Genomic DNA, 24,111 nt, shown 5'->3' on the forward strand with positions numbered 1-24,111 from the left:
CCAAATGATTCAGTTGCTATGCTGATAACCAGAGAGTGGCATGACAAAGAAATCTCATCACAAATGAGAGTTCTCCACAAAAATAATTTTAAGCAGCTCTGAAGATATGAAATACATTAATATTCTACGTATCAATTCAAACAATTCAGGTCTTACAAAACTACCCAAAAGGTGGAAGCCATTAAGCAGAATAAAGCACTATAGCAAGCTTGGTGGGCTACCTCATTGCCTTCCTGGTCTTTAGCATTGTCTTTGTGCCAGTGCTATCATCTGTACCGTCTTCCTTGTCGGAGTTGATGATTATAATGTTGTCATCAGCTTCAACATCAAAGTCATCTTGTCCAGCCATTTCCAACTCCATGTCATCGTCCCAATCCTCGTCTTCACTGTCCAAATCGTCATCTTCATCATCATCGTCAGCTTCTTCCTGGTGTGAGTGCAATGTGTGGTACGCTGGAGGGGGCGGGCAGTCTTCTGTGATAGCTTCATCACGTTTCATAACGAGATGCCGAATGATCCTCTCATCCTTATCCAGCATGCTCTTGAAGTCGTTGACGAACTTTGCATCAATCTCAAAGTTCATTAGAACATAATTGGCATGCGTTGCTTTCTTTATTTTGTATGCAAGTTGGCGAAGACCCCAGTTATTCAGTCTCCAAATCCGGCCTTTCTTCTCCCTGACAAATTCTGCAAAAGTAGAGTTGAAACATCAAATGCAGGAAAAGTCCATGAAAAAACTGGTCTTGCAACAAAATGTTTCTTCAGCAAAGCTCACCGTGGATCAAAATCATAGGCTCCCCTATATTATATATAAATGGTAAATTGGTACTTGTAATAAACTAAAAAACATTTAAAAAAATTGAAATTTAAGTAGAAACTAAGTTAAAAGGAGTGAAGGAAGAGGAGAGAAAGGTAGAAAAGGATAAGTTTTAACGTTTCTTACCCATGAAAAGGGAGATTTTCTTACACTCCAATTTGGGGTGTAAAAAAAGAAAAGACAACTTTAAATATTATCTATTCCAATTTTATCCCTATTTTAAAATATTAATTCCTAAATAACTTATTTAACTTAAAAATTTTAAATTCTCTCGTTGAGTACGATCTTTTCGCTCCTTGTTTACATCAATAAATTTTTATAGAAATATATGTAAAAATACTAATTTATTATTTGTTGTACCAAAGTGTACAAATTTTATATTTCACATACTTATTGTATGTCTACTCATTATTTCTTTAAAATTTTTATTTATTTAAGTCATAAATATTAATTTTAGTTGCTCTCACAAGGTGATTTTGGCAAGAAAAATCTTACATCTATATGTTTAATGGACTATACATATTTTTTCACATATAAGTTTATTTTAAGAAGTAAGAGTATTTTTGTAATTTTATATATTTAACCTTCATTCCCTTTTCTTTCCTCCCAAACAAGGTACCACATGTTACGTTAATGAACCTTCCGTTTTTCCCAAACAAAGAGAACATAAATACTTCCCTTCCCTTCCCTTTCTCTCCCTCCCGCTTCCTTCCCTTTCCATTAATGAATCTTCTCTCACCTCATCCAAACAGACCATTAGAGAGGGCTCCTCGCCAATATCAGGAAGTGCCCTGGATGCAAAATGGCAAAAAAGGGTAAGCACCTCCAGTGAGACGCACTCAGAAACTTAGCTGTAGGTCCTTCCCCTATTCCGGGGGAAAAGCACTAGAAATCAACTAACATTACCTACCTAGAAGATGCCTAATTGGAAGGCAATGACAGAAGAAGATTACCATTATGTAAGACCTAACTAATAACAATTTATAGAAGAAAGATATCTGGTGATAGTCTGTGAGAAAACCACATCAAACTCAAAAGAAGTCTACAATTGCAACTCTGATGACTGAGGCCCATATTATTCCTGTAAATCAAGAATTTGATAACATTTTGTTCTCTACTCTTGAAGCAGTGTTGCATGTAAATGCTACTTCTCTTTACAGCATCCACCTCCCATTCCAGGTAAATATGACCAACTTGTGTTCCCAGCCCCAATCTATATCAGGATTCAAAAAGAACTCCAAAATATTTAACCAGCAATATAATCAACCTTCAAGTTGGCTAGTAGATAAGACATGTACGTCTATTGTAGGTTAAACAGATTTCTTTTGGACCCAATCATATTTTACAACCATATTCCATTTCATTCTGAAATATAAGAACTATCAAGCCCCTCTCCTCTAGTAACACAAAATTATCATTCAATAAAATCTTGAACATGTAAATTCGTAGAAGAAGAAAAAAAAATGAGAACTCTTAGAAACATTTAAAGAAACTTATATAATATCTCTTACAATTTTGTTTGAGTGTTCCACATTACCATAGGTGTCTGACTCTCTATCAAGCACTTATCCTAACAAAAAATTCTGGGACAACAAGTAGTTCAAACTGACAAAGTAGAAAAAGATAGCTTACAATTTCCCTTGTCATCCTCAAATGAAGCAAGAATGTAACAATCAGAAACATATTGAGGAGTACCGTAAGTAGTAATACAGTTTGTTTAACAAGAAGCCTTATATCAGCCAATATCAGCCAAATAATACAACTTAAATGGTTTGGTTAAATGAGTACAGATAATACCTTGAACTTTGGAAATGACATTGTCAACCTCATCAGCATGGTCTTCATGGATAAGATAAACCACCTCATAGTGACGCACTGCAAATAGAAGTAGAATAAGGTAATGTTTAAGAAACAACATATGATTGAAAATCCATAGTTTCCTTGTAATGTTAACTCTTTCAGGATCTACTCATCTTCTACTGGGACCACATATACAGAATACTGTTGCAGATAAAATATTAATTAGGATATCTCAGTTAACAATCCTATATGATTACATAAAAACTGCTTAGATGACTTTTTACAGTAACCTCAGGCAATAATCATCTTCTGATAGCATCCCTAAAAGGCAACATGTGTTCCAAAGGTGATATAAAAAAATACATAGTGAAGCAGGTGACAAAAATCACTGCCTAATTTCCAAGAAAGAGTTCAAAGTTACATAAAGAGTAAAATGCTCACTTCTTTCAAGATTCAAGTCGCTCTCTAGCTGAAGACTCAAAAACTCGTAAATCTTTTCTGCGAAAAAAATGAGGCATCAGTTTCCATTACTAGAACTGCAAGTAACTGCAACATGCATTCCTGAATGACTAAGATTACAAACTTAACCTTCTTCAGCATCAGCAAATTCAGGCAAAACTCTGCCATCCTCCTTAACGGTTTTCTGATTTCAGGAAAAAGCGATTAAGTTAAATTCAGAGTTGAGACTAAGTTGTATGTGCAAGTTCAGAAACAAGAACATATGAACCGACAGAGCCTTGACCTGGCAGTTCTCATCTTAATGACTGCCTATGCAATTGGCAGCCCAAGCATTTCAATGGAAGTAATTTTGATTAGATACAACAATAATATTGTCTATATGACTCTCAACTTGTAATTCATGTATAGTTGTGCATTCATGATCGTTATTTATATTTCTTTTGAGGAAAGTTAAATCTTGAAAGAAGTGAGAATCCTTACTTGTAGTTTAATTTACTTTTACTACTTGAAAGTAGAGGGTGGATAGATGGCAGCCTTACTTGTCAACAATAATTGTGTCAGCGTTGTCATCTTGAAGCAAAACCAGGAGAGCTTAACTTTGCAGTATTCTCTACGCAACTAGATCGCAGGCACAAGAAATTATGCCAATAAATTACATTTCTACCCAATTCCACCAATTCCAAAACCAAATGGTTAATCTTATTCCTAATGCTTTGAATCAACTGAAACATTTGAAGCGGCCAAACATGTAACTTGGAAGCAAAAATTTCAAAAAAGTCATTCCAAGGTCGGACCTTTTTAAGCAGAACAGCCTCGGGGAAGGGCCCGGTGGCCTCTTCTGGACTCGCGTAGAAGCTATGGGAGTCGACCTTGTCCTTCTTCTTCTTGGCTCCGGCAATCACCAGTCTTCGGCTATTCCTTACGTCGAGTGAGAGCCTCTTCAAAGAAGATACCAACGGAAAGTTCCTAGATGAAGGCTCATGCCTCTGAGGGCAGTGAAACAGGAAGGACCGCGGCGAAGCGAGAGAGGAGGAAGAAGAAGGCGTCATGCGAGCGGCCGCCATGAATCTCCAAGGACCAAGGGCACTGCTCGCTTCCCTCGTGGTGGCCTCAATAGATAAGGCCCAAGGGCAAGGGGAAGAATTTTAAAAATCAAGGGATCTTTCTAAAAAATTATTTTTAAGAGATAAGGTCCCTTTATATATATATATTTCCTCACTCTTATATTTGTTTAAAAATTTAAAAAAAAATCTATCTTTAAATGAAAAATAAAATAAAATCAAAACTTCTTTAGTAAAGAATTTCTTTTTTAAAAAATCTTAAATATTTCCTTTATTTATTTTGCATTCGATGCTGTTATTCAGATAAAAACATGGGTTCAGACAAAATGCTTCAAACTTCAAAGGAAGAACTTCATCACTCGCTAAGAAACTGAAGGAAAATATGTATATCAGTGAAACTAGGAGAATTGATATTCTGCGCGACCCACACTGCAAGATCCTGTGCGTGACACAACCAACCTCCGCCGCTTCCAGCCATCCTTGTCATGTCGTCCGATCACCGTCGGCCGCCGGACCAGGTCCGATCGACGCGCCACTCGTCGGCGCGTCGATCGGTGTCTGATTCCGACCGGATTGTGGTCGAAATCCGACGAAATTTGGTCGGAACGTGACCGACAGTGGCACGCGACGTTTCCAGCCAAATCGCAGTTGGATTCCGGCCAAGGACCGACGTGCGATGACGATCCTTCCCCGACCAGTCTCCAATCGCGATTTGACCGAAATCCAACCACGATTTGGCTGGAAACACCGCGTGCCACTGTCGGCCGCGTTCTGATCAAATTTCGTCAGATTCTGACCACAATCCGATCGAAATTCGACGCCGACCGACGCGCTAACGAGTGGCGCGTCGATCGGGCCCGGTCCGGCGACCGTGATGACCGGACGGTGAGGCGAGGGCGGCCGGAAGCGGCGGGGGTCAGGCGGACGAAACACTATGCATTTTCACATTTGGACGGTCAGATCTGGCTCGCGATCGCGTGATAGACGGTACATCGCGAGTCGCACACCTGAGCGCGAGGAATATCAAAATCGGTGAAACTAGAAGGAAAATATGTGAAACAGTGAAAGAGCAAGCTCAATCTTCCTGCAAACTATTTGGAAGAATTGCAGTAAAAAAAAATGAACATTCATGAAAACAATGATGGTAACAAAACAAATAAAACAGTGACAATTTCTACACCTATGTACATGGCATGCAGTTTGATCGATCGACAGGTCACAACAGATGAGAGAATTCGAGGATACTACAAAGCTCGGAGATGGCAGGGGAAGAGTGTGCTTCGGAAACCATAAGCTGAAAACCATAATGGATATGTCACAGGGCCATTTACACTGTACAACTCCTTCCACACCTTGCCTTTCAGGTTGTAGATCATGATCTTCTTCTGCGTCGCCATGAAGACGACATCTCTCGACAGGCTGATGGGAAATATACTTGCTGCGAACACGTTGATGCACCGAAGATGAACTGAATCGAATAAAGTCCATAGTTCAGTGCGATGATTGTTTAAGACCCAGATGTTCATCAACATGCCCGTGATCTGAACTACGGATACTGAGCCTTCCAGCTCTAGAAGATAGAGCCTCGATCCAGACCTCGTCGTCAGAACCTCCACCGGCAGTGACATTTTGCCCCAGACTCCACTTTTCGGATCGAAGACGAGCAGGTAAGACCAGCTTTGCGTTAGCCAATGCAGCAAGCCACAAGAACAAACGACTTGGCATCGATTCATGTGGGTGAACTCGTCGTTCATCGACGAAACCGATCGGTTCCAGGAATTGGTTTGGGAGTCGAACACCTGGCAGACGAAGTCGTCCCGAGGCCGGTGGCCGAACAAGCGGTAGAAACCAGCAAGGACGACGTTGAAGTTCCAAGAAAAGGGATCGAACGCCAAACCGACGAGGGTGGCCTCGTACTCCGGCTGGCACCGAGTGAGAGGTCGGTCCCTGGTTCGCGGCAGCGCTCGGAATTCACGGGTGACGGGATTGCAGACGTAGTAGACGCCCCGGTTCCGGACGCTGGAGCAGCAGATCAACCCATTGCAAGAGGCCCTAATATTGACCTTATCGTTCAAAAATGCAAGGGAGAAGGGGGAGACATCTCGGAATCGGTCGACGGAGAGGAATGCGCCGGACTCGGGGTATTCCAGCAGCAAGATGGGATCTTTAGGGGCGGTCCGGTAGTATAGCTCGATGAAGTGCTTCTCCAAGGGCAACCGACACAGTATCTTGCATACGGACCTGAATCGGAAGAGCGATTTGACCGGCAGCCGCGCGAGGATCTGCACGAGGAGGTCAACGGGGAGACATCCATTGAAATCGGAGGAACTCATCGGCCTCGCTAGGGATTCCACCACGAAGCTTCTCGATGGTCGCGACGGGTTTCGACTCGCCATTAATGGCGATGCGCGAAAGCCCGGACGAAACGAAACGAGATGGAACCCTAGAAGGCACGGGTTCGGCAAGGCCCAATAAAGAAGCTTTTCGGCCCATAGCTGCGCAATTTGAAGGGCCTGTTTAAGGGTACGTTTTCTCTACACCATTTCTTATATATTTCAAAGATGCATCTCCATAAATTTTTTTTTCTAAAATTGTGCTATATTTATGTACAAATTACTATCATAATTACTTCTATTCTTATATTAACTATAATATTTAGAAACTAAAGATATCTAAAAACAAAAAGATGTGCCTTGAGAGTTTGATTAACATACAACATTTTGGCATATCTAAATGTAGCCGAAAAGACATTGTATCAAAAGCACTTGGCATCGTTATCATAACTAAGATAAACAAGAAGCTAATGATTTCAAACTCATACCAAAACGCTAGAATGGAGAAAACAAAGCAATATCAAAGACTAGTCTAAAAGAATAACTCAACGGATGGTTGAACAAGTTTTTTGGGTCATGGCGTGATCCGTGTTAGATGTTGCTGATTTTCGCGGTTGGAACATCACGATCTACTTGAAAGAACTGCAGTGTAGCATAGCTTCCAATATTCCTTGCAGGTGATATGCATCCAGGGCATAGTAGAAGGCAAACGCGTACCCAGTGTTGATGGGAATCTGCAAGAATATAGAAACTTTCAGTCCAGAGTAACAGTGTGTTCGAAGAGAGGATTAGGAAAAGTTGTGAAGGGCATGATTACCTTTGCCCACTGAGAATTCCATGTGCCAAGGATGTAAAAAAGGATGGAGTAACATTATTAAATATACCTACGTAATGAGGTAGAATGACTTGGCCTGAAGCATATTTGGACACAAAATTAGGACTAGGAGTCAATCCCACAGAAAGTAATATTAACCATTTTCAAGTAGGAATTTCCATTTTGTCTTTCTGTATTAAATAATTTTTTTTAAAAATAAAACTGACATAATGAGTTTTTTAAAAACCTGTGAACAAGATGGCCATTAACCTACTACATAATGCACCCCAAATCTTTTTTTTCCAAATTACCCATATTCATAGAAAATTTCCACTATTTAGGGTGCCGTTTTGATAGGAAAAGAACTTGAGGCCAAATAATCACTAACCTACTATATACAGCCACTATGAAAATACAACTGCTTAAAAGAACCACTGCCAATTAATTAAATTCCTACCAAATCTTCACTCCCTCAATTGTGATTCATTACAAGGTAATAACTGAATACATGGTTTAAAGAGGTAATCATATTGGCACATCCTGCTAGGCAACAGATATTGCACTCTACCATTATTTGTGATGAGGACAAATTTTTGCAAGCTTGAATGAGAATCATCCACAGTTCTATTCCCTAATGGTCGTTAAATATATAAATAAATATTTCACATATTATATGTATCAACAAGCAAAGGTAGTAGATAACTAGTTTAATATGCCAGAGTTCACTTGCTACTATGATCAACTAACAAGTGGCAGTATTTGGCCAAAACATTTGCAGTGGTAGGTTGATTATGTTCCTCTGCCATTTACTCCACTGTAATCTAAATTTTAGCAATAACACAGAAAATTGTTTAATGCTTAACACAGAGTTTCATATGTAAATACTTAAAAGTCCCCCCCCCCCCCCAACAGATACACTCCATAAGAACTATTAGTTGACGCCATATATTATGGGTTGATGGCCCAAATTATTTAGAAGAACATAAAGGAAAGAGTTTATATGGAAAAAATAAATGCATGACATAGGTATATGTGTCATTTAGTAATTATTAGACATGACTGATTTTTGTGTTCAACAGTTTCTTGTGCTGTTAGATAGCTGCATACTTGATGTCTACTAGACAAAAAGTGAATACCCAAGAAATGTAAAACCTAGTTCAGGTGAAAGCAATGACTTCATAAAACTACAGGCAGATTAGCTATTATCCATATTTTTCCAGAGAACACAAAAAAAATGACAACTGAAAATTTTGATTTGTTACCTATTGTAGCATAATTACTGCAAAGAAGTGAAACCAAAGAGCTTGTTTCTCCACCAAGAAAGGAATCACACTGCCTTCCATCCAAACAAGTATGTGAATTAACTTCATCAGTAATTCCATTATCACAATCTAAGACTTGAAACCATATTCCAGAAGGAAATCTCCTCCTCATCATAATCCAAATCCATATCTCAGCATAGGGAGTAGCATGAAGCAGTGAAATACCGATCTCAAATACGATGGTCAGGAAAATAATGGTTGTAATCAAACTTGTGAAGAAAATGTAGAACACAGAAGTGGTTGGAATGAGCAACAGAAGTGGTGTAAACAGAAGAGAACCAACAACATGCTGCTCAACTGTGTAGTCATAACTATCCAGGCGTTGCCGAAGTGGATTGCGCTTCTGTCCACTGTCAGTACAGAAAAATGGACAGTTCATCATGAAACTAAAAATGAAACTCACAAGGATGAGGAATAACTACAATGAAAGCTAAATAAACAATCTACACATCCGCATCGTGATGAATCTAGAAAATTACAACAGATAAAGTTAAATAAGTTGATATATTCAAAAAGTAAAAAAACTTATCTAGCAGTATAGTGGTATCCTTTAAGGAATGTCATGCTAAGAAATAGTAATGACGGTGAGTGATATAGGTGATATAGGTTGAAGGAAGGTCTAAAGCCAACATCCGCAAAGGGTCATTCACTTCAAAGCTGTAACATCGAGCACAAACTCGACATCCAAGTTGCAGAAAATTCAGAGTACGTTCTTGTGCACCATCAACAATACCTTTCCATTGGGCTTTTGAGAAACCCACCTCAAGTTTACTTTCTGACTAAATATTTAAGAATCATTCATAGGCCATGGTCTTTATTTAATGGTTTTTTCAGTCATTTTGAGAACATTAAAATAAATGATAATCAAAGTGCATTGAGAGTTCAAACTAAACACAACAGACTCAGTAAGAAGACAATCAAGTCACACTAAAGTTCTTACTCGAAGAGTAAGAATAATTTTAGATTTCTACATCTTCTAAATAAGCACCGAGCAAAGTAGGACTTAAATCCTACAATGTAATTCAGGACTGAAAGTTATTTCAAATCTATGTATATATTTTTCTGAAGAAAAATACAGGGCATTCAAACATGAAAGGAAAGTTTGCAAAAATCTGTCTTAATTAGGAAAAATGAATAGCATAAGCTGTTGTCAAACTCAACAATAGCACTGTCCTAATACAATAAAAAATAGTATCAGTGATTGTTAAATTCATTAAATGAATCACAATTATTCTCTGTTAGTGCAAATAGAATGCTCATAACTTGCATAAACAAAACTTCCTGTCACTTGCTAAAGAAAAGCAGTGAAGAAGTCATCTAAATAACCAATCGTTAAACTCTAACAACCTTGAACCTACGGATACAGTTTGGCTGAATAAAATAAAAGACAAGAATTAACAGGAAATGTGATGGCCATATGTTGGTTCAGTAGCATCACTGATTTAGAATTTAGATGTCATACTTACAAAGTTGCAAGGATCTATTCAACACTATGCAAGTTGCAAATTTCACTAGTGAACAAGCCAAAAGTATCCTATTGAAATAATTTTCCATCTAATACAACAAGAATCTAAATAATTTTCCATCTAATACAACAAGAATCTAAGTGCCTGTAAATAGGCAATTAGTTGAATGACTAGTTATACAGTCCCTATTTGCCTCCTTACAAGTAATAGCCATTGAAATTTCATATAGACAAAGAACAATTAAATTTAAAATTTTAAAGCCAAGGTATAGCCGTATAGGTCAATAGTTGTGACAGCGAAAGCTATTTTTGAAAATATTCAAGAAATCAGTGTCAATCAATTGTAGTATTTTCTTTTCATTATACAGATGTCCTGATCTGAAATTAAAAATGTCTAAAATGCCTTGTTTAGATTCACCAATTCTTCAGATTCAAAGCTCTCTATTTACTGACCATGGGAAGAAGCCATTGTCTTTATCAGTGGTTTAATCTTAAGCTCCAGCTAGGCATGTTACATCTGATCCAATGCTGATTTTAAAGTGTCAAATGTGAAGAAACATAAAGAGATAAAAAAAAAAGAATAGAAATAGATGTGAGCAGACAAAACGGAAGATATTGGTTTAGACCCTAAGATGGAGGAAAACAGGAAAGAAAATCATAAGCTAAAGGTAATTTGGTTAGACAAAAATCCTTACATGGACAGTTTTTGAATGAAAAAGAAAGAATAAAACTTGTCAATTTCAAATCTGTAAACATTCTGTTTAAGTAGACGGATAAATATTGTATGTAAAGGGGAACAATTCATCATCATCATACATGCATATTTATATTTAGGACTCAACCATGGTCTAAATATTCACTGTGGGAATACCACTATTCAGGAAATAATTATAACTTTACTAATTCTTAATAAAATATCTGACACTCAGCCTTGAGATAGAGAATAGATATTGTCTACATCCAGCTTCTTATATAAGCAACAAAAAAAAGTTGACATAGATGAAGATACTAGTGCAATGCAACAACAAAGAAGCTTAAAGAAGCAAGGATATGGGTTGAAGGTTGAACTGTAGTAAATTTCGATCCTGGACAAGAACGATAATGTTTCGGTACCGTATCATGTCGTGCTGATATAGTATCGGTATTTTTAAAATATAAAATGTATTAACTAAAAATAAAAAAAATTAATCTAAATATTTAAAAATAAAAAATAAAATAATTTTTAAAAAAATAATAGGATAATTTTAAGAGATTTTAATTAAGTCTATTTAAATTATCCCAACTATAACTAAGAGTTGGTTATTAAAACTTAAAGTTTAAAACCTAAGTTAAAAAAAAAATCCGTGCGCAATCACGATGAGGCACGCGCAGCCCGCGCAATGCCTCCGGATGTGTCGTTGGACTCAGCTAACGCCTCATCCTGGCTGGAACGTTGTGTCGGTGCCAGTCCTGGTCCACTGGCGAAAGGAAAAATTTTGTCAGTTTCAAGTGAAACGGCTCGAGATTTCAACCCCTGGTTGATGACAATCTTTTTTTAGAAAAGAAAGTGTGTTACAATCTTCAAATGACTTGATGTGATCCTTGACTACCCTTAAAATGAAGAAATCGTTGGATTTTGAAGTTTGCAATAGACAACTCACAGAAGGTTACATAGTAAAAGAGATAGGGTCCCAACACTTTGACTTAAGATGAGAAGTTAATATCAAGAGAGAGATAAAGTAAATTCTGATATTAGCTCAAGAGACAAGGATGCCCTCGAGAGGAGATTGGATAAAATTCGAATATAACTGAGCAAAGAGGATATCACCACAGGAAAATGACTAATTTATCTTTTCAAAGTTAAAACCATTGAAGATAACAGTCATGCAGACAAAGATTAAGGTTCTGATCATCTAATATAAAAGGGGAGAAATGTCAGGAGGAGACTGAGTTATTAGTTATTTTCTTCAAGAGGGGACAATGTGTTAGAAAAAACAGAGTAAAAAGTCTGAAACCATTTCTGAAAGAAGAGAAATGCAGGAAACGGCAGGCAATAACAACTATCATTTTAAATCATGCATAAAATAAATATAGTGGATAGAAGCTAAGGTTGCCTCAACCTAAGATGGGGGAAAGAGGAAAATGTAAGATTATGAAACCTAAATATTTCAAAATTGTCACTCTCCTTTTATATAGCTCCTTTTTTCTCAGCCAATGTTTTCCTTTTCTTCCTGGCTCAATGTTTCCCTTTTAACCTCTTCCTTTCTGGACTTTTAAACCCAAAAAAAAACAATACTTCCCAAATAGCCAATAATTGTTTTATAGTCATGTTTTTATGATGTATGTCACTCCTTTGTTGTTCTTTTTTTAAGCAAAATAAAAGGTCAATATCACTTGGACCCAGACAGTGAGTTGGCTTGTGGTAGCCTCATCCTCGTTGCAGAGACCTGGTGTCTCAGGTAGATCAAGTGGAAACTACAATACTAAGATTTTGCGACATGGTTAAATAATCCAGCTATGTTTTGATAACATCAATATTGTTGGTAGATGTCGCAAAGGGTTGTAGCTAACAGGCAGAGACAGTCCGCGCGGCTGGATTGAGAAAGGGTTCTAGCAAAAGGTGCAAACAAGAAGTGCATTGGCTTTATCATACTGGGTCTAGTAGGGATTTTGCTAAGGATCCAGTGGAGGTGAAAGAGCAAGCTGCTGGGGGATTAGAACCACAGGCGTACAGGATGTAGGAAGGTGTCGCTGGATTCCATCATAGTCATCACATGGTGCATGGACTCGGTCTACAATTAAAAGGCCAGAGGTGCTACTTCAAGGAATAAGGAGCAAAGCAATGTTAATATTAAGAAGATTGTGAAGCAGACCAAACCAAAACATCCATGTGATCACGGCTTGTATTCCTTGATCTTTGAACAGGAGATAACATGACAGAGAAAGTCTTCCATTTGGTGGGATAAAACTCTTAATAATGTGTAAAATAAGGAGGGATAAATTTGAACTAAGAACTAACTGAGAAGTCGCACATGATATCCTCTATCTCTTTTTTTTTTCTTTACATATTATAAAATTGACTTAGAAGCTTTAGTTAATGCATATTAGTATTGAAATTTTCAAAGTTTTAGAATTTGAAAAGGTTTATTTTGGTAGATACTTTTATTTAGGAGAACAAGTTACTTAAGGCGATTTTTTATTTGGTTTAATTTAGAGAATCCTAGAATATTTAAATTTACTCCCAATTTTATTTGGGTTGAAATTTTTAAAAGAATCTTCACTCCCCCACGGTAATGATCTTTTAGTTTAACAATATTCCACTTCAAAAGTTTTAGGAAAATTCTAAATTCACCAACTAATTGATAGCAATCAAATTAAATGGCATAGAATCATCAAGACCTTCCCTTTAGTACAAACCATGAGTACTTAATTACATTTAGATATTCATGTAGAATTGTTAAATTTGTTTAACGGCAAGGGAAAGACAATTGCAGCCATTCTATTCTTGTAAATGGAGCTAATTATAAGTCCTATAGATATTAGATTAATAGTGTTATTGGTCTAGGTTGAATCTCACACTTGTAGTTCAAGATTTGTAAATTTAACGAGACTATATATACACCCATGTGATGGTTATTCCTTAATAAAGAAATACAATAAAAAGCAATAAAATATTCTCATTTATCAGTATGGCTATGTGGTATCAAAGCCATCACTCTTCTAGGGTTAGGCTTCCTGAAATTATTCCCATAAAGGGAAGGACATTAACATCATCATAATCAATAACCTCCCCTTCATTCATTGTCCTTCATATTCTCTCTCATTCACATCTAGTTTCTTTCAAACTGCAAGCCGACAAGCTCCCTATGGTCACCATGCTCATATGTTGCATTGTCAACCTCCATGTGCACTCCACCTCCATCTTGAAAATACCTTGTTGGTTTCCACGTGATTGTCAAAGAGACAAAATAGGCAAAAATGATAGAGAATTCGAATTTTAAGTTATAGTACACAGGAAGGAGTAAAATAAGAAATATAGTAGATATTGTTGTTGATAGTTCACTAAAGGATGAAGTAGTGGGAGTGCTTAGAAAGGAGATAGGATTATGGTTCTCAAGATAGTGATAGCGAAAGAAAATATTAATGTAATTATCATATATACACCTCAAGTAAGATTAGATGAACACACCAAATCTAGATCTTGTAATGACTTACATGAGGCATTACAAAACATTTCGCCAACTGAAATGATTTTAATAGGAGGAGATCTAAATGAACATGTAGGAGTGAAAAATGAGAAATACGATAGGGTGCATAGGGTGCATGGTGGTTATAAGTTTGAAATAAGAAATGAAGAAGGGAAACTATATTAGATTTTGTAATAGCATATGATCTTATACTAGCTAATACATTTTTTGAGAAAAGAGAAGAACATTTAATCACGTTCAAAAGTGGAAATAATAAATCATAAATTGACTTTCTTATAATTAGGAAGAAGGATAGAAAGATTTGTATAGATTGTAAGGTTAGCCATGAAAAAAACTTAACTACCCAATATAGGTTAATAGCGTTAGATATACGCCTTAAGCATAGTATCAATAGAAGGAAAATATGCATGACTCCTACAATTAAGTGATGGAAGTTAAAAGATGGAAAACAAAACATATTTAAGGAGAGAAAAAGAGTACAAGTATTAGGAGAAATATACGGCGATTTGAATACGACATAGGATAAGATGGTATTAAAATTAAAAAGAGTATCCAAGAATGTACTTAACGAGTCAAACGGATGTACATCACCAAATAAAGAATCTTGGTGGTGGAATGAGAAAGTATAAGAAAAATGAAAGAAAAACGAATAGCCTATAAGATATTATATACTTACAAGAATGAGAAAAACTTAATAAAATATACAGTAGCCAAAAAAGATGTCAAGAAAGTAATGAATGAAGCTAAGAATAAACTTTTGGAACACTTATATTGAAAATTAGATTAAAAAAAAAAGGAAATAGATATTTACAGAATAGCTAAAGCGAGAGAGAGGAAAACAAGAGACCTTATTTAAATAAGATGTATTAAAGATTAATACAATAAGGTATTAGTAAATGATAAGAAAATAAAATAGCGATGAACGAAATATTTAAGTAAGTCAAATGAATATAGAAATTTAAATTTTTATCATACAATTCAAACTTCAGAATTATAATTGGGATGCAAAATGAAAAAACAATTGGACCAGATGATATTCCGATAGAGGTATGGAAGTGCTTAGAGAAACAAAGTATTGAATGACTTACAAAATTATTCAACTTGATATTGAAAACTAAAAATATACCCGATCAGTGGAGGGTAAGTACTCTAATTCTCTTGTATAAAAATAAAAGAGATATATAAAATTGTGCAAACTATAGGGCTATTAAACTAATAAGTCATATCATTCATGAAACTTTGGTAAAGAATAATAGAGAAAAGACTAAGGAAGGAGATCACGGTGATCAAAAATCAATTTGGATTTATGCCTTAAATGTCGACAATAGAAGTTATATATCTTCTCAAGCAACTAATTGAAAAGTATTCAGAATAGAAGCAACACTTACATATGGTATTCGTTGACTTAGAAAAAAGCTTATGATAAAATTTCAAAAGAAATTCTATGGAGAATTTTAGAAAAAAGAAGTGTTAGCATAACGTATATTAAACTAATGATAAGAATAAAAACTTCAGGCAGATTAACCGAAGCATTTCCCATAAAAATAGGATTACATCAAGGATCAGCTTTAAATCTCTATTTTTTTACATTAATAATAGACGAACTCACAGGACACATCCAAGATACGGTTTGTAGATGATATTATTTTGGTAGATAAAACACGTCAAGGAATTAATGCTAAACTCAAATCTTGATGAGAAATACTAGAAGTTAAAGATTTTAGGCTTAATAGACTAAAAACAGAATATATAAAATTTAAGTTTAGTAATATTAGATGCAATGAGACAATTGTTAAGATAAGAGATGTCTAACATAGAATACAAGTGTTAATTTAAAATTTAAAATAAATATATATATCTTTTAATAAAATAATTCATTAAATTAATAAATATAATTCATTAATTTTTAAAAAAAAATTAAAATAAATAATATCTTTTAAATTTACAAGTATTTAAATTAAATTTTATTGAATTAATTAACTCTTTTATGGTACATTTCAATTAATTCAGTTTTAAAATCGGAGGGTAATCATGAAAAAATTTTCGTTAACCTCCAGAATCGTAGAAAACCTTAAGCTGCCGAGGTAATCACATTCCGGGTTTGTAACCCATTTGCTGATATTTTGTTGATGTGGTAGTGATGCTGCATTACTTGGAATCAATCATAATTTAAACCATACAAGGTTATTGTTGATAAACTTGGACAGATAACCAAGGTTATCAACGATAACCCTGAACCAAACGCGCCCTAAGACTTAAAAGAAAGTTTTACAGAATCATGGTTAGACCTGCTATGTTATATGGAGCTGAATATTGAACAATGACTCGAGCACATGAGCAGAAGATAAGAGTTGCAGAGATAAGGATGTTAAGATGGATGTGCAAACACACAAAAATGGACAGGATAAAAAATAAAAATATTAGAGAGAGTCTGAATTATACCTATTAAGGGAAAACTCTAAGAGACACGTTTAAGATGGTACGAACATGTATTTAGACGATCAATAAATACTCCAATTAAGTGATGTGAAACTATGACAAATGTGTACATCAAACAAGGAAGACAAAAAAAAGATTTGGTTAGCAACAATAAAACAAGATAAAATTTATTTAAATATAAATGATAATATAGTAAGGATCCATATAACCAACCTCACCTAGTGGGATATGACTTAGTTGTTGTTGTTGTCGTCATCTCCACGTGATTATCTTATATGTGATCTCTTCCAAATCTCTTTTGGCCAAATCTTCTCAACACATGACATTCTATGAGACAACACCCTCCTTCCTACATGATTTGCCTTTGATCTTTTAATTAGATCTTTCTATACATCTATTTCAACTCCACCATAGATATATGCTACCGCTTGTGTGTCTTCTTCTATCATACTACTCTTGGAACATTAGTTGTCGCCGATTCCTTTTTTACCTCTATCAACATATCTCACACGCCACTAGTGCACCTCTCATGAGTTTTGCTTGCTCTCCAAGCAGGTCTAGGAGACCCCATAGATCATAGAGGATTCTCCCCATAAAAATTTGAAAGCAAAGCCAAAACTAGGCAAAAGAGAGCATCACCTGCTAGCCTCCAATTGGAACCCAACTACATGCCTCTGCTCACTGCTCACTTTAAAGACTTTTGAAGGGCACATGCTCCGCCATTACTAGCCTTTGCTCACAATCCACTGCAAAGCCTTTGCACACTATTCAACAGCTTGATGACGACCACACCTTATAGATGTAAGCACTGCCATTACCAACCTTGCTCAATACTCATCATTTGGTATACTCCAACCATTTCAAGAGCTTATAGATCTAAAAGTTAACTTCTTAAATTTTATTTTATCTTCTAAAAGTTAACTTCTTAAATTTTATTTTATCTTCTTGCAAATACCAAGTTTCTCATTTTATTATTACCATATCTAATTCATATTCTTCTTGTGAGAGTAACAATGCAGACGTAGCATCTATGCTCAGCTTAAGGACTGTTAAGAGGTATTAGATTAATAAGGTTAGTCCCCGCTATTAGTTCTAACTGGATTTTATCATGAGTCCATATGTACCCATATAGTGTTTTACGAAATAATACTATGTAAAGCACTAGAATATTCTCCTTTCCTATATTTCTACGAGAAGAATTGACAAACTGCCACAAGCTCATTTCAGAAAATACATGGAGAACTCTTACAGTCCAAAACATTCAAGTTTCATATCCATAATTGTTTCAAAGGACAGCATACTTTAGAAGGTAAGATTATCAACTAAAATTTTAGGAAATAGTTTCATATTCCAAAAAAAATTTACCGGAAAAGACGCCATAAGGAAGCTAAAGCCTGAATCTGCTGTGAATAGAGAAAAGATATAAGGCAATGCAGAATATAAATATGAAGTGTTGCAAGCTTAAGCAAGTCAATGCACAAGGCCACTGGTACAGTCAAGCCAAAAACTATCCCCAAGAGTGCAAGAACTTGAATATAATTTCGCATAAAAACACCCATAAAGGACCATAGGGTAGAAAAAACTTGGATTGCATCAAGAGAAATTATGCCAATAAGCTCTGCTAGCTCATTATTCAGTTTAAAACCAGCTGGGACACCCATTAACCATACAGAACCTGAGCGCAACAGGTCATTTGTTACTCGATGGATAATAACCAAAATCCAAGAACAAATAGTTTCAACATTGGCCAACAACAGGATTCCAAGAACAATCCCAAAGGTAATATCCATCAAAACATTAGACCACATGAAGTGCTTCCTTAATGCAGCTTTGTGAGAATGTTCAACACTTGAGTGGGAAATGCTGGAAAGATAATCATCATAAGATAAGAAAAACTCTCAGAAAAATTAAAAAGAAGTTCAGCTTAAGCATTTCTCATTACCTGATACTGGGGGCTTGAAGAATAACTGGCCAGTACAGAAACTGACAACTACGAATGTGCACATTCTTGCATGTATGCATGAACATCTTTGATAATATTAACAAGACCCATCCATGACTAAAGGGTTTATGTAAAAATTGAAGGAATATATACATAGTTGTGGAGATAGAAGCTACAATTGCTGCCACCATGTGCCATATGATGGATGCCACCCTCATCAGCATTCTAAATAAGCAGCAACAGAAAATAAGAATGATAAAAGAAAGTAAGAACACAGGTTGGGGTTTGCGGAAAAAAATGCAAAGGCTATTACTTTGACACAAAGAAGATGCTAATCATGGGACTATGGGTGCTTTCCATTTGCAAAAAGAATGGTTTGGCAGCATTTGAGCAATTGAGTGCCAAAAGAACCGTCTCCTGAAACAAATAAATTGATGACGTAGAAACATTAATTGAGGAGGAGAAAACAAAAAGATTAAAAATGCAAAATATAAAGGGAAAGTAATTCGCATACCAAATTAATGACTACAGGCTTCTTATAAATTTCCTTCACCCAATTTGGCTTCTTTGACAGAAAATCAACATGTTCAGGAGAATACCAGGAACTCAAAGAAACATGACTTGCACCATAGGTTGGGATTTCATATATTATTATCTGGAATTAACACAAAAAAAAGGTAAAACTTTTGGGAGATATAGGATGGCAATTAATCACATATAAGAAATAAAAAATGGGAGTTTTTCCTGACTTACATACGTGGACATGAACAAGAGACAGTAAATCACCATTTTGATGCACATGATGCAGGCATGGAACCTGTTGATTCCTCTTATATAGGATTCTTTGGGCCTTACATAGCATAAAAATCCAGTTATTGCATCTCACCAAAGATAGGACGTGAGGTTCTATGAAATCCATGCAATCACAGTTCCATGTTCCATTATTTTGACAATCTTTCGGCTCTTTATAGCATTCCTCATCGAACTGTTTTCTTAAGAGACACCTATCATTCTGATTGCATACTGGTCTCAGTTTACCAGCAGTGAAATCAGTAATGCAATATCCCAGAAGAGAAAACGTGGAGGATTCCTTCAGTTTCACTGGCATCTTTTGATCGACAGATTTAAAGATTTCCTACACAAATATAACATAATCAATTTTAGAAAGTGAAGTTTTAAAAATGTCAGTATACCAACCATAAGAAGAATGAACCATAAAAATCTGATAGTTATGGGAATGAATTCTTCCAATGGAAAAAACTACTGAGAAAGTTCTAAATTCTAACCAAGAGTGGTAATATTATACCTTTTTGACAATAATAAAAAAGTACATATTTTATGAAAAATAGGTGACTAAGTCATAGATGACAATCTTCCTTCAGAAGAAATATTTAACAAATTAATGAGTTAGCACACCCATAATAGGAGAGAATTCTGCTTGGTGGTGAATATGAATGATAATTTCTCTATATCCAGTATTAAACTAAAACTTAAACTCCAAACTATTTAACAAGAGCTACCAAAACTATAGATATATGAAACTCTAACAAAAATTAAGGATGAGATATCCAGTATGAGTTTCCTAGTACAATCAATCAATGCAGGAATAAATGCAAAGCTAAGAAAAAATCACATGGATGGGTGTGGATGGTATATCATGTAAACACCCAAGAATAGCATATTTACAAAATTAAGTAAACATTTTAAAAAAAAACTATTACTTCACCTAAAGACCTGGTAGTTGTTCTCCTTTAAATCATAAAAATGAAAAGAAAAAAAAAACCATATGGAAGGGGACGCAGGAGCAACAGGAGATAGTATTAGTGCACTAGATGCTAAGCATAAGTTTCTGAAGAGCTCCAAATGTTTGCATTACAAATGACTCAAATGAACAAAGTTACGACAACTGTTTGTCCAAAATTGATGCAGTCATTCATATCTTAATAATTTCATTGTTGCATCTGGGATCCCAAGTTCAACTTACATAATTAGATATCGGCATAGGAGTCATATTGTTCCCAAATGAAATTCACTGACATTAGAGAATTTCTCAATACGAATGATTGATGATTTTCTTTGGCATCTCGATCATTCCCAATGTAGCAAACAAATTATATACACAAATAAGCATATAGGAGCATCCTCTTTAAAAAAAACTCTGCTCGAACACTGAGGGTGCATAAGTAACATTCAAAAATTTCCCTGACCTCAATATTAATCTGAAGAGGAAGGGCCATCATCTTTGCTGAAGGAATTGCAGTTGCTACGACAATGTCAATAGAATCTACAGAATCCATAAACCAACCAAAGAGCAACAGGCCAGAACTGGATGTGGAGGTCAAGAGCTGTTGTGGCCACCATACTCTGTAATTTCTTCCTCCCATTTTTAAAATCTCACTAGCAAAGTTATATAAAGAATAAAAATAATGTAATATGAAAGTCATCAAAACTAATGAAGCATGCTGAAAGCAGCTGAGCAACAGATCCATTAGCATTAGAAACAAAGATCAAAACTTTAGTAAACGATCCACCAAAGCAATGCACATTTTGCAATGGAGGGCATCAAGAGAAATTATAGATCAACCTGAAAGGGAGATTTTGGGTACAAGAAGAGTTGCATATGCAGGCAAATTTCCCCTTACTCTGTTGTTAATATTCACATAGGAAGAACTAGGAACTGAGAGAGTTTCTCCTCCTGTAGTCTGGTTCCCTTAAAATCTAGACATGAGAGATTATCAGATCAAATAACTTGGTAGGAGAAAATTGTTGAGGAAGAGGAATTTGGTGCAGATTAGTGTAAGATAACACTGCAAGCATAAACTGCACAAAATGTATAATGCTGACTTATTTGCTCATACACACTCTATAACCACCGAAGGTTGAATAACCTCAATAGCCACTACTCCACACATAATAAGCCTACTTGGTTTATGAAGCAAGATGAGATAAAAGGTGGTTGAAAAGTAAAAAACATATATATAATAAACAACTTAAAAGCATCCAATTATACAGGTCTAGAGTAGAAAATAAATAAATAAACAACATGATAACTATTTAACTAGAAGGGGAGCCTTGACGCATTATTATTGTGTGATCTAGTAGTCACGGATTCGAGTCTCGGAAACAGCTCCTTGTAATACAGGATAAGACTACGAACACTAGACTCTTCCCCGAGACTTGCATTGGTGGGAGCTTCGTGCAGCGAGTGCTCTTTTTTTTAAGATAACTATTTAACCAAGTCCAAAAACAACATAAACTATTCAAAATTTAGTAACATAAAAATAAACAAAGTAAGATAATTAAAATTTAGTAACATAAAAATAAACAAAGTAAGATAATTAACGTTATTTGAATATCACTGAGTGCCAAATTTTTGCCATAGCATGGAATATTACTACAATCAATAATGATGCTAGGCTATAATTTAGACTCAATTTGAACATCATGGTCAATATAAATATTAATACTATTTATACGAGTATGAACACTTATAATCACAATATTATCATTAGATTAGAAAGATAGAAAGTTTATATTTACTGATTTTGGTCCTCTTAGATTGACAGTAATTAGAGTGTTCTTCCTATTCAGTCCAATAAAAGTTTCTACTTTTGATGTGTTAACATCTTTAAAAAGAAAGCATCTATTCTCTATATAAAGCACCTAAGTTTCCATTCTTTATTTTATATAATCATTTTAATTATATCTAAAAATAATATTATTTTTTTCAAGAGTTACGCCGTAGGTCATACATACTGATATGGATAGTTCCAAATGGCATGAGATATCTACAGATAAAACTTCGAAGTCAATGCTTAAATTGTAGAGCAAATAAAGTGAAGTTCTCATGAGATCCAAAATGCAGTTGCATTCTTTCTAGGAAGATCTAGACCACCATACAATGTTTAGTTCAGCCAAATCCAAGATACAGTTTCTTAATTAAATTTCTCTCTGATCCACAACCATTCTTGAAATAAAGAATAAATATGAAGTTAATGGAATTAACAACAGAAATTTAGCAAGGAAGAGAGTGCAGATGAGCAGAGAGACAAGAATATAATGATGTCATCAGCACAATGATTCGGAACAAAGGTCAATATGCGAAACCAGAAAGGAAAACATACATAAATTAAACAATTCATCAAAACTTCGTCAAAAATATCTTCTTTGATAACATGTGTATCTCTTTGAAAAGTTTTAAGTGGTAAACTGATGGAAAACTAAACCGAGATGGAAGCAGAAAAAAATATAAAATCAAAACTTTTGCCTTCAAATAAGAAGAAATCGATGAGGAGGCTGGATTTGAGCTCAAGAATATTAATAAATACGAACAATATTAATGGTACGAAGATATTTACCGATTGCACTCTAGTTAGACCTTCTCAGGAGCATAATCCTCAGCATCTTGAAGAGATCCGTGCCACCGAGCAGTGGCACTTCATACAGATGTGTTGATCTACGATCTCGACGCTGGGAATCGACTTGACGGAGAAAATGGCCGAAGGGAGCATGACGAACGCCTAGCACTATCTTGGAAGAGTGGGCAGTTGACGATGGAGGAAGAAGGGGAAGGAGTTGTCAGTGACAAACGGGGAGCAGGAAGGAGGAGGAGAGGAAGGCTGAGGTCGGCACAGTCGAGGCAGATAGAGAGAAAGGGGAGGAGGTGGAGTCGGCGGTAGATGAGGAAGGAGGAGAGGTAGGACTGGATGGACAGTGGGAAACCCTTCGCCGCCGACGGGCTTGAAAGGGCGGAAGGGTCAAAAATGGAAATTAAAACATTACAAGGGAAGATGCCATTGGAGTAACGAATTTGCCACCTGCAATTAGGGGAAAATCACGGGCTTTAAAGTAAATATTTAATATTTAATTTTTATAGTCATAATTGTTAAATTACATTGTAAATATTAAATTAATTGTTAAAATAATTTTAGAATTCATTGAAATTTTATAATTATCTTAGAGGATTTATTAATATTATAAAAGATATAAAATCCAAAATTCAGTTTTCTTTAAATTTTCAACTTTAATATCTTAAAACTATTAGCATCTCCAAGTTTAAAATATTTTAAATTTATAGTTTTCTTCTAACTATTGACATCTCTATTTTGTATAATATTAAAATTATTTTAAAATGTTTGAAGTTTTATTATAGAAAATTGAATCCTAAAATAGGTTGATATTCATCTTTTTTCTTAAAATATATTTTAAATCATTTTAAATTTAAAATATGAATCTCCTCTCCCCATCCTCATAGTTGAATTTGCCTAAACCCTAAACCTCTTCATCTTGTCTCATCCATCCTTAAACCCTCTTGAGAAACTTCAACCAAATAACCTTTGGCACATAAGTCAAACACTAATCAAACATGCAATGAGATTTCAGAATATATAGGAAAAAAATCTCTCTCTATTCCTTGAAACAACCAGCTGAGATTTACATTCTTCAAACTACCTCAATAAACCCTGATTGCTC

The 24,111-nt window shown here is 35.4% G+C and overlaps 3 protein-coding genes across 5 annotated transcripts; all 3 read right to left on the reverse strand.

Moving 5' to 3' along the window:
• Positions 1 to 54: 54 nt before the first annotated feature.
• Positions 55 to 4,174, reverse strand: LOC141833596 (protein REGULATOR OF FATTY ACID COMPOSITION 3, chloroplastic). Its single transcript, XM_074721073.1, has 5 exons — positions 3,871 to 4,174; positions 3,206 to 3,260; positions 3,059 to 3,115; positions 2,615 to 2,692; positions 55 to 687 (listed from the first exon to the last, which is right to left on the reverse strand). The coding sequence occupies exons 1-5, from the start codon at positions 4,138 to 4,140 to the stop codon at positions 218 to 220; spliced, it is 930 nt and encodes a 309-aa protein (XP_074577174.1). The 5' UTR covers positions 4,141 to 4,174; the 3' UTR covers positions 55 to 217.
• A 1,067-nt stretch (positions 4,175 to 5,241) lies between these two features.
• Positions 5,242 to 6,505, reverse strand: LOC141833713 (F-box protein At5g49610). Its single transcript, XM_074721205.1, has one exon. The coding sequence runs from the start codon at positions 6,468 to 6,470 to the stop codon at positions 5,382 to 5,384; it is 1,089 nt and encodes a 362-aa protein (XP_074577306.1). The 5' UTR covers positions 6,471 to 6,505; the 3' UTR covers positions 5,242 to 5,381.
• Positions 6,506 to 6,865: 360 nt separating this feature from the next.
• On the reverse strand, positions 6,866 to 23,351 carry LOC141833605 (uncharacterized). 3 transcript variants are annotated; one of them, XM_074721086.1, is made up of 11 exons: positions 22,998 to 23,351; positions 21,224 to 21,357; positions 20,847 to 21,036; positions 19,397 to 19,774; positions 19,154 to 19,294; positions 18,953 to 19,056; positions 18,640 to 18,864; positions 18,063 to 18,560; positions 8,547 to 8,956; positions 7,288 to 7,381; positions 6,866 to 7,204 (listed from the first exon to the last, which is right to left on the reverse strand). In XM_074721086.1, exons 3-11 carry the CDS (start codon positions 21,021 to 21,023, stop codon positions 7,093 to 7,095), a joined length of 2,139 nt encoding a protein of 712 aa, XP_074577187.1. In that variant the 5' UTR covers positions 21,024 to 21,036; positions 21,224 to 21,357; positions 22,998 to 23,351; the 3' UTR covers positions 6,866 to 7,092. The 3 variants fall into 3 exon arrangements, with proteins under 3 accessions (XP_074577187.1, XP_074577186.1, XP_074577188.1); XM_074721085.1 differs by lacking the exon at positions 21,224 to 21,357; XM_074721087.1 differs by lacking the exons at positions 7,288 to 7,381; positions 21,224 to 21,357.
• Between the last annotated feature and the right edge of the window lie 760 nt (positions 23,352 to 24,111).

Source organism: Curcuma longa, chromosome 8 (genome assembly GCF_044706935.1).
Source record: "Curcuma longa cultivar G26 ecotype Majalengka, Jawa Barat chromosome 8, ITB_CL_G26_1.1, whole genome shotgun sequence".
NCBI classification, from domain to species: Eukaryota; Viridiplantae; Streptophyta; class Magnoliopsida; order Zingiberales; family Zingiberaceae; genus Curcuma; species Curcuma longa.